The sequence below is a fragment of the Rissa tridactyla genome, chromosome 3, assembly GCF_028500815.1.
Source record: "Rissa tridactyla isolate bRisTri1 chromosome 3, bRisTri1.patW.cur.20221130, whole genome shotgun sequence".
Lineage (NCBI taxonomy): Eukaryota > Metazoa > Chordata > Aves > Charadriiformes > Laridae > Rissa > Rissa tridactyla.
The window spans coordinates 101,465,100-101,480,894 of NC_071468.1; the positions used below are offsets into that span (position 1 = coordinate 101,465,100).

At 37.8% G+C, this 15,795-nt stretch overlaps 1 protein-coding gene across 2 annotated transcripts in view; it reads right to left on the reverse strand.

The window, feature by feature from the left end:
- Nucleotides 1-974: 974 nt before the first annotated feature.
- Nucleotides 975-15,795, reverse strand: part of MCPH1 (microcephalin 1) — a 135,722-nt gene continuing 120,901 nt past the window's right edge. Inside the window, exons 14-15 of one of the 2 annotated variants that reach the window (XM_054195840.1) lie at nt 3,143-3,380; nt 975-1,197 (exon numbers count right to left, since the gene is read on the reverse strand). In XM_054195840.1, coding sequence (XP_054051815.1) covers nt 1,142-1,197; nt 3,143-3,380 — 294 coding nt within the window. In that variant the 3' untranslated portion in view covers nt 975-1,141. The remainder of the gene's footprint in view (nt 1,198-3,142; nt 3,381-15,795) is intronic. The other variant, XM_054195839.1, reaches the window with a different exon arrangement.

The following is a 15,795-nucleotide window of genomic DNA, read 5'->3' on the forward strand; positions in this document are numbered from 1 at the left end:
TACCTTGATTGTTCCATAATATTAACTTGAAATCGTTATTTTTAGTATGGGGTTTCCATGGCCTTGCACTGACAGCACTCTGAAGGCAGCATTCAGTTTGGAAGGTTTGAGTTATGAGCTGCCATTAAGTTAAGTTACTTGATAATATATTATGCTCTATGACGATAATATATCATTTTGATGGACCTTGCAAATATTTAAAGGAGGTTGTACATTTATAGATAAACAACTGTTGCACAACTTGCTTTACATACAGATCTTACTTTGTACCTGCTAAAAACAAAACCACAGATTGAAGAGGAATTTAACATTTAAGACATTTACATACATTTTTAAGCATACCTAAAGAATTTAATGCTATGTTCTATTTTCAACAGATTTTAGCACTTGAATGACATGTTGTCTTAATTCATTTGACTCAGGATCAGTAACTGTTTATGGTTTCAGCCTAGATGTAAGGTAGACAGTTTGAAATTCAATTAAAGGTATTGAAATAAAGTAGTATCTTAACTATGCATCTGAGCATAATTACTGAGCTTCAACTGCTTCTGAAAACTCAATTTAGAAGTGCAATTTTACACCAGCAGGTGTGAGCTGAACATGATGGGACATCTTATCCATATACCAAAGAAACTTAATTAGCAGAGGCCGTGAAGATACGGCAACACGGGCCTTCAGCTGTCCGCAGAGGCACTCGGAAGAGAGGAGCCTACAGAATCCCTGCATCTGCAGTGGTGGCACAGCTCCTGCTGCCTCCACCAGAGCTAGCTCAGGCACGCTAACCCACGCGGCATGCGCATCTTTTAATTGCACTGTAACATGATCAGCTTTGCACAGAGATTAGAAAAGATCCTTTCCAGTTCCTCCCAGTGAATAACGATGCATTCAACTTTCAGGTCCAGAGGTCTTCAACAAATAAATAAAAGCAAGATGACTTTTATTAGGGAAGTACTTTATTATAAAAACCGAAAGATTTCACAAGATGAACACTTACACAAGTAATAAAAATGCAGAAAACATTTCCCTGTGTTTATAAATAAGCGACTTGAGCTTTCTTAGAAATTTTATTCACAGCTTAGTTTTTTGTTGAATCCAAAGTAAGCTTGTTTTCTTACAACCATATGGAAGCTCTTGAGTTAGCTCACAGTTGAAAAATGTAGTTTTCCATGGGACATATTGTATGCTGAGTGATTGAATCTAAAAGAAATAAAAAGGCAGGATTATTCAAGATAAAATGCACAAGAAACAGATTATAAAGCAACAATGTACTTCAGAGCAATTTCTGATATAAAAGTTTGGTGGAGTTGAGAACCCAGAAAGAGAAGGACCCTGAAAAAAACAGCAGTAAAATGATAATACCACAAGAATGTATCATTTACTTAAGTTTAAAAAAGGTGCTGCATTATCTATGTATAGCTTTTTATTGTGGTCAGCCTTGCGTGAATTAAGCAGATAGCCACAAATGCAACGGGATTGCAACAGTGAAGTGTCAAAGATTAGACAAAATTTCAGATCTGATTTGATTTATTTGATTAAGACGACAATTTTTAGGTGACAGTGTTCATACTATTATGTAAACAGTTGCTGGGAAAGGGACTGAGCCTCTATCCTTTTTTCTTAGTTTTGATGATTCATCACTTTAAATCCGTTAGCTGGAGTTTGCATAACCGTGCCTTGTGAGCAGGACGTAACAATTAGAAAAGGGATCACCAGACTGCAAAACAGAACCGAGACATTTGTAAAGGGCACAAAGAATTCAGAGTCCTTTTTCCTTAGCAGCCAGACACGGAATTCCTTCAGCCCCGTGATGGGCTGAGCGTGGCCTGTCCAGCTGCAGGTGGCTCACGAGATGCTGGACCTGGGGTGAGGCACAACTCCACGAGACCAGTAAAAGAGTGGGACGTGCCACTTGAGTTGCATGCCACTTTAGGTCATTACCTTTGTTCATCTGGAATTTATGACTGGCATACTACTTTGTGAAACTTTTGTGTTTAATGTACTGCATCCTATTTTCAGTCTGGCATAAACCTCTGGTTTCCTCATCTGGTCACTTTTTTTCTGGCCAAAGTCGTCTTTGAGGACAGACAACGGCACAATCAACAATACCTCCTTCTTATGCCTCTCTCTCAAATCTTCACAATTTTATCTTATACTTTAAGAAAGTATCAAATAACATTTCCGTTTAGATGAGTATTTTTCCCTTACAGTTCACTTTTCCTTTCTTCTCCAGTGGTATATTCTTTCAGGTTTTAAGTCATTGTGATCTGATAGCATTAACAGTCAAGAGATGAGGACTTGCTTGTCTCGTCTCATATAACACCAAGTCATGTAGTACATTTATTGCTAGAGTCTGAGTGAGGCACTATCTAGAGGAGTCTGACATAGCGTATCATGAAAATTTAATCTTAATTTTTCTAGTACACAAAAGGTCCCTTTTTGGAAAATATCCTTATCTTGTCTGAAGAAGAGAGAGTGTCAGGCGGGAAGCTGTTAATCCTACATAGATTATCAAAAGCTTTTCTTTGAGGGTGAGGATATTGCAGTTTTACATCTGATTCCCTGCAAACAGTAACCTTGAGAACTGTGGTGTCGATAATGGAAAAGCAATGGACTAACAACTCTTAGAAACTTAACAGCAAATTTTAAAAATAAGCTTTCTGCAAGTGAAATAGAGACTGCAGAATATTGTCTTTCAGATGTACGATATATAATTCATGACAGATTATCAGAGGGTGCCAAATACCGTATTTCAGTGGTGCTATGCCAGTTTATACCAGTTAAGGATCTTTCTTACTACATCTAAAATTGAAATACATGCCATTTTAAAAAGCGGTTAGCCTACGGGGGTTTCCTGGTAATTTAGTTTGCTCTAAATGAAGCAATCACACAAAAGATAAATTTGAAGATCTTTGGATGAAATTTGTTCTTGGTAAAATTACAATGGTGAGTACCAGGACCATCACCAAGCAGTCTCAGTTGTAAGAGAAAGTGCTCACCATGGAAACAACCTTCTTGAAAACATAACTGTAGCAGCTTGTTCCATTTTCTTCCCTCCATAACCTCAGTTTAGTGAACTATTTACAGTCAATTTTTGAATACATATTCCACAATAATTTATATGAGTTGAAATTTACTCTCTTACCTAATACCCATTTTTCTGATAAACATTTTATTTCCTGGTACTTCTTTCCTGGGTTTTTTCCTATACAGATTTTTGCCTGACGTAAAGCTTTACATATTATCCCTCCTGACAGCTGTATAAGTTCAGTCAGCTTTCTGCAGGGTGGCTGACTGGTAGGGGATACAAACATAACAGGCTGGTTGGAAAAGAGATTCTGCTGGTATTTTCCTGTTGATAGTTGACGCTGAAGTCTGCAGATCTGTATTTGAGAAAACAAGGAAATTAATTAATGGCAGGACTAGAGGGAATGGATTAAAACTAGAGATGGGACAATTCAGACTGGACGTCAGGAGAAAGTTCTTCACCGTGAGGGTGGTGAGGCACTGGAACAGGTTGCCCAGAGAGGTGGTGGAAGCCCCATCCCTGGAAGTTTTTAAGGCCAGGCTGGATGGGGCTCTGAGCAGCCTGGTCTAGTGGGAGGTGTCCCTGCCCATGGCAGGGGGGTTGGAACTAGATGATCTTTAAGGTCCCTTCCAACCCAAACCATTCTGTGATTCTGTATAACGAATTCGCTGTACTTGATCAATACAATTCCCAAACCAGAGTGAGACTATTTCATTATAGGTCAGATGGTTTACCTATAAAACTTGTTAAAGCACTTGACAGCATTATTTTTCACCATAATCTTACATTCTTACATTTATAACACTGTCCATCACACAGAAATATTAAAGGATATTATAAATAATTACACTCTTGCAGCACAAATACAAACCATGAAAGCCTTTACAGTATATAGTGCTCATCAGTTTGTATCAGGGAGCTTTACAAACATACCTAATTAAGAGTTTAAACTTCTTTAGGACCTCTTTTCCCCTCCTGTGCTCCACAGGTACAAACTGCATTTTGTCTCAGATGTATGAAGTGACACAAATGTACCAGAACTCAGAGCAAACTGTTTAATGTAAGTTCTTTTATCTCCACAAAGCAAGAAAAATAGAAGTCCTCTGTGGATGTTGTGCAGCCTGTAACACTTGGTCATTATAATAAAAACCTGCTTGATCTACACGAGGCAAATTTTCTTCTCTGTATATACTGGTCAGGACAGTGTTCAGCAATTAAAGCCATCCCCTTTAGCTATAGTGTGCATAAAAGCAGTGCATGCTGTGTACACACAGTGGTACGCAATATAAACTTTTCATACTAAAATAATATTAAAAAAAAGCAAGCTTGTATATCTTAGAGTGAGATTGCCATTGACCTGCCAAATTAACGTACGTAACATGTCTTGATTCTGTATCTCTTGTCAAAGTTGTAATGTCAAATTTATAATGAGACGGCAGTTAATAGTAAGATGAGAACAAAAATAAACGTTTCATATTATGTGGTGCTTGGAATTTTACATACAGATGATCAACCCGAGCACATTACATAGAGGAAAGGTCACTCTGGATGTATCTATCTGGTTTATCCAAGACAGCTGAATGTGAAGCTGTAGTCAGTGAGGAGGAGTGACAGAACAGTGGAAGAAATTACTTGTTGAGTAGACTCCTTCCTCCAGTCCTGGCACAAACCTGCTGAGAAATCATAGGCACTTAAGAATGTAATGCAATAACGTATGTGCTTGGCAGATATGCAGCCAAAGTAAGAGTCTTCAGCTGGTTTACAGGGGTTTATAAAGCCATTCCATGGCATGTTCATGGATCCCTAGATAAAAGTCAAAGTAAATTGCCTTAGCACTTGGGATCAATTATCTAGATGAAGCACCTGCAAAGCATGGAGCCCATGCTAACGTGAGACTTCATGGCTCAGGGGTTCTGTGCCACTGTCCTCTGGTATTCTTGGACAAGTCAATCCCAGTTTGAATTTTGAGATCTCCTCCATCAATAAATAGTTCAACTTTGTTAATTCCTTGGCTGCTCTTCTGAAAATAAAATTAAGTTGGTTCTCTGCATTCTGATTTCAGCAAGTTATAAAGACAGTGACTGCTATGGATGAAGTGGGCCAAAAAGACTCGAGCACAATCCAAGAAATACCATTTATTTTCTAGTCTTCTGTGAACTTAGGTTTATGAATAATCCTGTCTCATGGAAGTCAAACAGTTGCTAAATAATTTTTTTGATCACACTATCAAAACAGAATTACACTGCAGATTTTGGAGGATCCAACCTCATTGAATATATTCGATCGTCCTTCCTGTACATAAGTTGGCACCCGACACACACATGCAGAAGATCTGGTTTTGGATTCGGCAGAGTGCTGCCTACCTCCACCTGAGAAGAATGCTCTTCTATGAGTATCTGTCTGCCGGGCATCTCGATGTGATGAAATACAGAAAAATAATCATTGTACGGTTTTAATATATGTATCAGATTTGGAATTCACTAGAAGTGCCACTTGCTGATGGGTCTTGTGAGGCTTAGAGGCCACAATCAGTGTCTTAAAGTGGAACTAGCTCAAGAACATGAAACACTTTGCAATTTCTGAGGTACAGAGCAGTGTTGTGATTTTGGTATTACTAGGACTGCAGTCATTTAATTTAATGAATTAAAAACCTGTGCCATTATGAAACTACGAAAGTGCTTGTGGTAAGCAGGGTCAACAAATTAAAGAATGCACCATAGTGAAAAACAACAATCCCTCCACATTGACTTCAGAACAGCCTCACGACAGACGCAATGCCATCTTAGTTGATCTGACACAGCTCTCTGGAATTGTTTATTGGGACAAACCAGCTGCAACCGACAGAACAAAGATAATTACCAAGAGGCTTTAATGATGATTTACCCAAAATAAATCAGATTTAACTTCAAACAACAGAAGTTACAGTTCTTGTCAACCTGAAACTCTTATGATTTTAAAGATGACAAGTATTAGGATTGAGACGCTGTTATCTTAAAAATGCAATAGGACCTTTGTTAGATAGAAGACACCAAATATAACTTGTTGCAATCCTGCTATTTGACGTATTTTAGGGAATATGATTTAAAAGGGATAATTCCCTTTTAAGTATTCCCACTTCCTCAGACATTTCCCCCGAAAGGATTTATTCACTGCCACTGTAATGAAAACTCATCCATACAATAGATCTTCCTATAGAAAGAACTGTTCGATTAAATTAATATTAAAAGCGAACGAGTACACAGATAACCATCAAATCAGGAGATCAAAATTTTGAGCACCCTCCTTGCCTCATGTCCACAAATAGCATGTTTTATTCTATATGTTTAATACATATTAAAGGAACTCGGGAAAGTGAAATGCTGACATGCTATAGAGAGGATTTTCTAAAACTGCCTTTAGAATTGCAGCTGTGTGTGTTGTTATCAGTGCATTTGAGAGGAGGACAGGGGAAGAACACTGCACATCTCAGTGGCATCGTCAAAGGAAATTTTCAGCATGGAACATCATCTTTACGTTTCCTTCACCCGGATCAGCACCAGCACAGCTTTCCCCACAGGCTGTGCTTGGATTTGCCCAAGCACATGGGGTCGGTGCACAGGTCTTGGGGATTGGGAAAAATCCCAGCATTTACGTTCGGAGCTCAGAGGGTAGGCTGAAAGGTTAACTTCGCTTTCTGGCCCACTAACCTGAAAGACACGGCAGTAGCCAGTTCCTGAGAGGCCAGCTAGCCGACCACACAGGGTTTGGCGGTGGGATGAGAGGGCACAATCTCGCTCTTACCCCTGAATTGACTCAGCTGCCTTTGCAACATCAAAGCCTTCGCGGCGCTCCAGGGGTGTTCCCAGCCCTTTGAAACCATACACATCTCGACTAAGCTTTTACAAATAAATAAATAATTCCTCAGCAGAGACCAAGCCTGGGAAAATATCAGACCCCAAAAGTGACCATTTCCACAAATTGTCTATGTATCAGTTGGTAGTTACGGTTGCAACTGTGTCAGTCCCTATTATAACAGACGGCACCAATTTTACTTTCTAATTATAGTTGTTAGAAGATGGACAGAAAAACAAAATGTTATGAAAGCATGTATTTACTCTTTTTGGTCAGATCCTAGGTGTTAACCTCATTCTTCCTGTAGCTGTATGAACAGCAGGAAGATGCCTCTTATATGTATGCATTTCTCATAAAGGTACCATTAATGTAGATTTTTGTTTGAACCTAAGTTTTGACAGAAGTAAAACTTAGGGGGAATGCATGGTAAAGAAGAGCCTTTCTTCTTTGTGAAAAAAACCCCATCAAACATGTCACCAACTATTCTCCCTCCTGTGACTGATTTTCAATCCCCACAAACCAAAACAGCATATATTAAAAAAAAACCAGCCCTAAACCTTTGCAACTTTGCCTCGAACTTTATGAAAATAGCTCCTGCTGGGTGGGGTGCGGGAAGAAACACAAAATCCCCATAAAAGTCCAAGGGTGTGATCTTTTTATGAGGCTGAGGAGATAGACATCAATTCCCACAAAGGTGTAATCTCTGAATGGATACCTGAATTCATGCAACAGAAAATGAAGAAAACCCCTAATTCTTCTTGAGGTACTTGGAAATTTTTCAGCATAGAAACTGCTAATGTCCCTTGTAGAGCTCACAATTTTCAGTGTAATTTCAGAAAATAGCACGTGAAGAAATTTCTAGTTTAAAATGCCATTAGAATAATAATACTTCACAAAAACTAAATGGAGAATATGGTTATGATTTATTACAATTAATAGAAATTGTAATTGTAGGCTAGAATTGAAAATGTGAAGTACTATCTTAAAAATATATACAACATAGCCATCTGTAATAATTATATATGTCTGAAATTTATGCATGTACAATCAATGTATGCATAACAGTAAAATTTCATTATTAATTTCTCTTATTCACCAGGCATATATAAATCTACAAAAACAAACTTAAGATTTATTTTATCACCACTATTTGAGCATTTAATATAGGACTGGAAACCTTCCCAACACCTATTTGAAAAGGCTAATTTTTAATGAAGTATTTACTGAACCTATGGAAAACTATAATTACATCCTGATTACTGTTACTTGCAAAAATAATAAATATGTTTTATTAAATGCAAACAGCAGAAGATAAAATTGCAGACATAAGTTTGAAGAGAGAAGACTGAATATTTTCTGGTTTATATCTGTATAAAGAACAAGTATTATTTCATTTGAAGTTGATAAGAAATTGCTCATTTTCACTAAAGAGAAAAGGATCTAACTGTTGAAGTCTTATGGATTAGTTCACCACTCTGAAACTATTAAATGATAGAAAACCATAAAATTGATGAGTCAAACCCCCAGAATTTATGGTTTGATAATCTACAAATTTAACAAAGAGAGACACATAAAATAGTATATTAATTTAAGGTAGTTGGGTGGTGTTGTTGGGGAAATATTAAGCTCTAAGATTTTAATATGCATATGATTTCAGTTTGGATAAACATACTGGCCAAGCAATGTTTACATTTTCAGTTAGTGTAATTCTGTACAAAAACCTCGTGAAGAACACACTCAAAGGTACAGCGCTGTTAGGAAGCATTACACTCGCAGGGTTATATGTGTTTTCAGACAGTCTGTCATTTAGTAAAAATTTAAAAGAAAAACACATATGTGGAACCCCATGTACATGTAAAGATCAAGGGCTCACAACATCCACACAAGTGGAGCGCCAGCCTGCTTCTGATAAAGAGGAGCGTGTTGCAGCGTGCGGACTTCTGAAAGTACAGTTATCCTGCAGTGAGGAATTTGCAGAATCTGCAGGACCCTACAGGGATCAAGGAAGTTTGTGTTATCAATGCAGTACTCCTGCAGGACAAAGAAGAAATGCTTTCTTTTTCATCTTTCTAAATATCAGGTTTAATGGAAGAATAGAAGCGACTAACCAAACAGCAACTCTGTTTTTGTAGGAACAATGGGTGGCATACGTTTTGTACTTAAATTAAAAGCTCAGCATTTTAGTTTGATTTATTTGCAATTTATTTTAGTAGTTTGCTGTTATTTTTTTAACACATTGAGAGCATAAATATTGTAGTGAAATGCACTAAAATCTTTCATTAAAAATTACATTGAAAAGCTGTACTAGATAAATAAATTGGAGCCCTGCAGTATAAAAGAGCGTGTTAAGAGTTGGAAACAGCTTCCTTCAGCAAGCTGTTTCACAAAGAAATAGATCTTCAGCTTGGAAGAATCTTATCCAAATTAATGGAACACCACACAGATGCAGGACCCCAACTGGCGCAAGCCGTCCTACCACACTATTAGCTCAACAGCACCAAGAACCTCACTCCACTCTTTGGCATGAAATGCAATTTTTATTGCTAGTCATCTTTTTCATCTCAGAGCAAAACTCAGCTTGCAACATTCATGCAAATTATTTACAAATATTACATCCTCATTCCTGAACTTTTACTGAAACAACACATTTCCATTGGTTATCAATATCATTTGGCTAAAATAGAAGCTTCCTGTCTGTCAAATGAGAGGCGCATAAGCCTTCAGACAGACAGAAGTGAGAACATACTTTTTGAATGCTTGATAAGGCTACATTAGGACTCCAGCACATACATAAAAACTGAGAATACCGATGGGCAAACTTGATATATGTTTGTGCGATGGAAGAAGACTGGTGCAGTGAGCCGGGAGCCAGAAGTGGAGGGAGATAGAGTGGAAAATCTGGTCCAGGAAAAAGAAACTTTCAATGTCTGGTCTTGAACAAATAAAAAGGAAAGTAAAAGAAGGAGAAATGGCATTCAGTCAAGACTATATTATCTGGAAAATTCTTCAAAACACAGTTTTTTCCCCTCCTCTGTATAGTCCTTCATGTAAGTGTTTCCTGGCCAAGACGAGGGCGAAGGGAAGAACGCTAGAATCCAGACAATTTAGCTGATATTGTTTCTTTCCTCTGCGTGTTGGCAGACAACCTTGCTTCTCTCAAATCCCATAGACTGATAAGAAAAGTTAATTTCACCAATTTATTCTCTGAAAGACTGAGTCCCGGCGGGAATACTGTATGAAAATGTTTGGCAAATAAATCTACTGTTTGGCAGATATTCAAAATTATACTGGAAGATGTTTGAACCATTTTTTCCGGCATAGCAAATTTTTGCAGGAAAAAAGATAACAGAATCACTTATTTTTAGTTTAATTTCCTTGTTTTGCAGAGGTAGAACTATTTTTAAATACTATGTAATATCAACATTATCAACTATAGATTAATAAAAAACAAATTAGGGTAAAACAATAAGTCTTTTCCCTTTTCAGGATAAGTGTGACTTCTAAATCAAGGAGCTGTATTTCCAAAATACACCACTTAAAAACACTCTGCTAAGATTGTAAGATGTGGTCACTTTATTATAACTATTTGTTTATAACTTCAAAAAGTTTCTCAATTAAATATATTTGCATTTGGTTTCAACACAAAATAATTCTTTTTGAAATTCAAAAAATCCTTTCATTACAGACTACCTAATGAAGGAAGGATTTTTCAGGATAGAAATTTAAACCTTGCTTCAGAAATACCTCAAGAATTTGTCTGTCCTTGGTTTTGTCTTATTTCAAGAGAATTAAATTCAAGTGACTACCAAGCAGTGATAAGACTGCAAATTGCAATTGCAAATTTATGTCAAAATTCTGCAAATAATTGCCAATTATAACTGGGAGATGTTTTCCTCACCCAAATATCAATAAAGCAGCACTGTGCCATGCACCTCTCCAAAGCGGTGCCCGAGTGTGGCACGTACAACTCTGGGCATCACTGGCATACCATAAGGGTTACATTTACTACAAGTGACAAGCCCCCACGGATCCCAGTAAAATTCAAAGACAGACATTCTCCACCTCCCTACGTAATCTAGCCCAATGCTTATCTTCTCTTGCAGTTAGAAAGCTTTTCTTAATAATATAACCTAAATGGCCTCTGCTGCATTTTGAGCCTGTTACTTCTTGTCCTAGTGCCAAGGGACATGGAGAACAATTTATTCTCTTCCTATTTGCAACAACCTTTTAAATATTTGAAGACTGTTATCATGTCTCCCTCCCCTCAGTCTTCTCTTCTCTAGACTAAACAAACACTGTTCTTTTAGTCTTTGCTCATGGGTCATATTTTGTAGACCTCTGATCATTTTGTTATTCTCCCCTGGATTCTCTCCAGTGGGTCCACATCTTTCCTGAAGTGCAGTGCCCAAAGCTGGACACAGTACGCAGCTCAGGCCCCACCACTGCTCTGCACGCTCCAAATAATTCATGCCTCTTACGTATGGCATTCCTGTTAACACATCCCAGTATGCCTGCTTCTTTTATCGGAGTATGACGTTGGTGACATATATCGTTTTGGATCCTCTAAAATACTCAGTTGGTCTTCTGGCAGAAATATCGCGTTGTCAATCGTGTTGTGCTTCTGCAGGTGATTATTTCTCCCTACTTTGCACTTGTCCTTACTGAACTTCATCATACCTATTTCTGATCATTCCTTGTATCTCTCAAGGTTATTTTAATTCCATTCCATTGTGGTTTAACCCTTGTAGGCAGCTCAGCACCACACGGCTGCTTTCTCCTCCTCCACCTCAGTGAGGAGGGAGGGGAGATAATCAGAAGGGTGAAAGTGAGAAAACTCATGGGTTGAGATGAAGACAATTTAGTAATTAAAAACCGGATAGAGTCAATTTACAGTTCTACTACCTTAGGTCATGGTTAATCAGATTTTCTAGCCTGGTAGCTTAGCAAAATCCTAGACAACAAAGGCAGTAAATGGATGGGATAGTTGTACATTTTCTGCCAATGGCTCCGACGTGTGCTGGTGTGGTGGCCTCATTACTTGTATGACAAAGAGCTGATTTGAGCATGTACGGGTCCTCTGTACGGATCCTCTGTGCAGCAGATCTAAGTGAGCCATATTGAATCCACCATTTTGTATCTGGCAGTACTGGGGCGACTCTCCATCTAACTCAGTTTTTAAATGCACACAAGTTCACATGTCTCAAAAATGCAAATGAGTAAAGTAAAATCAGAAAGTCTTTGCTCTTAACTCAGCTGACAGTTGAACAAACGCAGTTGAGCCAACACCCAAACCAAGAAAATCTCAGCCTCCAAATAGTTTGCTTTAAACAACCAGCCATGACTTTAAAAGGTATGTAATATATACATGGACATGTTTTTCCTCACAGCTGACAAAGATCTGTTCTAGCTGGATATATCCTCACAAGACCTTCGGCAAAAAAGATACTTGCATTCTTCGCGGTTTAGTTCAAGCTGGGAGTGCACTTTTGAAACTAATCTCTCGGTCATTCCTATTGAGTGTACTTTTGGTTCCCACTGTGGAGCAGCCATCAAGGGCACAGACTGTTCTCCTTTTGGATGAATGCAGTCAGAAGATGTGCTCAGTTCAGGGGAGCAGACTGGAACGAGCCCGGGGACCTGAAGCACGTGTGGTGCACAAGGTGCGCTCTGCAGATCCCTTTCCGTTCACCTGCGTTCCTGGCTATAGAGGCAGGCACAAGTGAGCGTGGAGTCACCGCTGGCAGATGTAGGATATAGGGTAGTGATATACGGGTATGGGTATATGGATATGCAGGGCAGTGATATAGGTATGGGATGCTTCTTTCAAACTGAATTATTACCTGCACAAAAATAATGACCTCAACTAAATTTAGCCTATTTTTTTAATAACCGTTGCAGCTTGCCCTTATTGTTATCTCATAGTTCATTCTCACATGGCAACAGGAAAGAGGAACATTCGTTGTATCTTGGCATTTATCCCCTCATATTGCAACCATTTACCCATATTTTATACATAGTGTCCTCTGGGCTTACTGAACTCTCCCAACACACATAAGGCCAATTGTTTGTTGTTTTTTTTTAAACAGACTAGTACCTATTGCGTGAGACCATATGTAATCTATGAATAGGTCATTAATTTCAGCAGAGTAGCTTAAGGAGTGAAGTATTAATGAAGTAAATAGCAATATTTAATATCACATGGGAGTAAACACGTATGCATTCACACAGACTTGAAAGAATACGTTTCCAGCTAAGTTTATGTCACCGATGAAAGGCCACACCGAAACAGAAATTCCATGAGCTAATAATGTGCTGCAGTTCATGGAAAACAACTTGATATTCCCCGTGGCTAAATACTAGATTTAATGAAAATACAAGGCATGGAAGCCTAGTATTTGCATAAAGTACATTGAAAATTATAAGCTCATTTCAACTACCTTAGACGTTTGAGATATTGAATCGTTTTGGACAGTCCAACTTTCTTTTTTAGCCAACACAGGATATTGTGCAGCAAGCTTCAAGAATGACATTTGTTTTGCTGGCTTAGGGATGTGGGGAATCCTTCCATTCGCCTTTAACAGTAAATGATAAATCCAGTGCTGTCAACAGATTTGCTATACCTGGCAAAGTGCAGATGAATAATGCTTTGATAAATAAAAGTTTTCTAATCCAGTAATAACAAAGTGAGTGATCTTGTTGAAAGGAAAAGCCTGGCAAATGTGAAGGGTTACACAGATGCTCCCAAAAGGCTCATTCCCCAAACAGTTGTATTAAAACACAATAAAAGTAATCTTAACATTAAAAATAATTCCTAGTTTTGTCTTTAAAATATGAATATGTGAATCCTTTTGCTTTACCTCAACAGACTGAAATGATTTAAGTGGAGGCAGAGTACATCCTCCTCTCTACTCTTTAGTTTTAGCTAAATGCCATTGCAACGCCCAGCAGTAACTCAGTGTGTGCCAAACATGAATATTTTTAAGCGTCATTTGAGTTTTAAAGGCTACAGTAAGTGATGGGAACACAATCGTCTTGGGAATCTACAAATAACTTTAAAAAAGCTCATAAATCTGGCTTTCATGGTTTGGTTTTCAACAGCTTTATAAAATATGTCAAAGCTTGAACACAGTGAGTTCATTCTCCTTCAAGTTTCTTAGGATTGACTTTTCTCAATCTTTTTTTTGATATGCTGCAGCCAGACAAATAAAATGGACCTGGCTTTAAAAAGCAGGCATCAGCAAATTACTTTTTTAAAAAGTTGTTTCGTTCTTTTCATTTTTTTCTTTTAGTATCAACAGAGGAAAAACGTACCCTCTAACTAGGGCAGCCTAAAGTATTTCCTCATCAACAAAAATATAAAATGCTTTTGTTCAGCACCCAATGTATTAGAACACAACAGACCACGTATTAATGGAAAAGTGATGTATAGTTAAAAGCTGTTTTTTTCTTAAATTGTTTAAAAAAGATGCATGGTAATGACTGAGCACAGGAGAAACCCAGAGAGCTGCACTCCGAAGTTACGGTGTAACACAGGCACTGCAACGATAATTAGCAGGGAACGCTTGGTTTTTAAAATATGAACTAAAGGGTCAGTTGAAAATACATCAATGTTCAACAGAGAGAAGTCTTCAAAAACTGTCTGAGAACTACTGAAATAAACCCATGCAAAGAGATTACCTGGCATCCCGCAACGGGACGCCACTGCTGTGGAACGCCGACAACGGCAAAACTAGACCAGGCTCAGGCTGCTTTCAGAAACTCCTGAAACCGATGGGGGTAGAACTACTATCACCATCACTTCTGGTCTACAGTTACCCTGATTAGTACTCCTTGGCAGCAGTACTTCTTTACATGTAATAACATCTCTTCTTCACTTAATCTATGTCACAAATTGGAAGAAAAGATCCCATAGGAAGTATGGAAAGCAAAGACATTTAATCCTCCAGCACTAAGAGTGGCAAGTGCAGCTGCCAGCACACGCGGAAAAAAAAATAAATCGTTTAAATATTTGACCAGGTGCTTTTTGTAATCACATTTTTAAATGTTGTAATTTACTCAAGAAAAGTTTCTTTGAGAGCATCGCTTTATTCATAGGCGTAAAACAAAGGACACAACATTTTCTATTTTAAGATTCTTTTCATGAACTCCTGTAGTTTTCAGCATAACAATAATATAAGATTACAAAAGAAAGAACTATACTGTGACAGCAAGCTGGGATGGTCTTCCATATAGCTGAGGGAGAACAATTTATTTTGTGAATACAGAGTAATTTTAAAGCTATGAAAGCTGGTAGGGTAAAAGCACAGTACCTGACACCAAATTTATTCTCTCTGTTCTTCTTCTTTCTTTTCTTTTTTAAAAAAAAAAAAAAAACCGGGAAATTTTCCAAGGTAATGGAAAGCGTTTGAAAAGGGTTTATTTTAACAAAGGGAAAAAATAATTCACAAACCACAATGACAAGTTGTGCATGGTACCAAATGACACCCTTCTAAAAATAACCGATTCCAATATCTGTTTTGAGGAGTTGACTCTTACCAGCTTGTAACCTGATAGACCAAACACATTGGCAGAATCTTACCTCACTGCTTTCTTCTCAAGAGTCTATAGGAGGCGAAGTAGACACTGTGTCAGTAACCTTATCAAATGCTGGAGGAAAAGTCTAGCATTGGATTTCAGTTGTTGCTGTGAGTAAGATGAAGTCATTTTAGAATCTCATTTAGAATATAATCTTACTCCTGATTAGGATTTCAAATGCATTTGGAATTTCAACATGTGATAACTTTTTGACTTTTTTTCTTTTCCATCACTTACTTCTACTTTAATTTTTTTAGCTACAAAAATAACAGAGCAACATTTATTTGATTTATCTGATATTTGCCAGGAACTATCTTAATTAAGAAAAAATAAAAGTGTGACTCTATGGGTAAAGCTAATAAAGT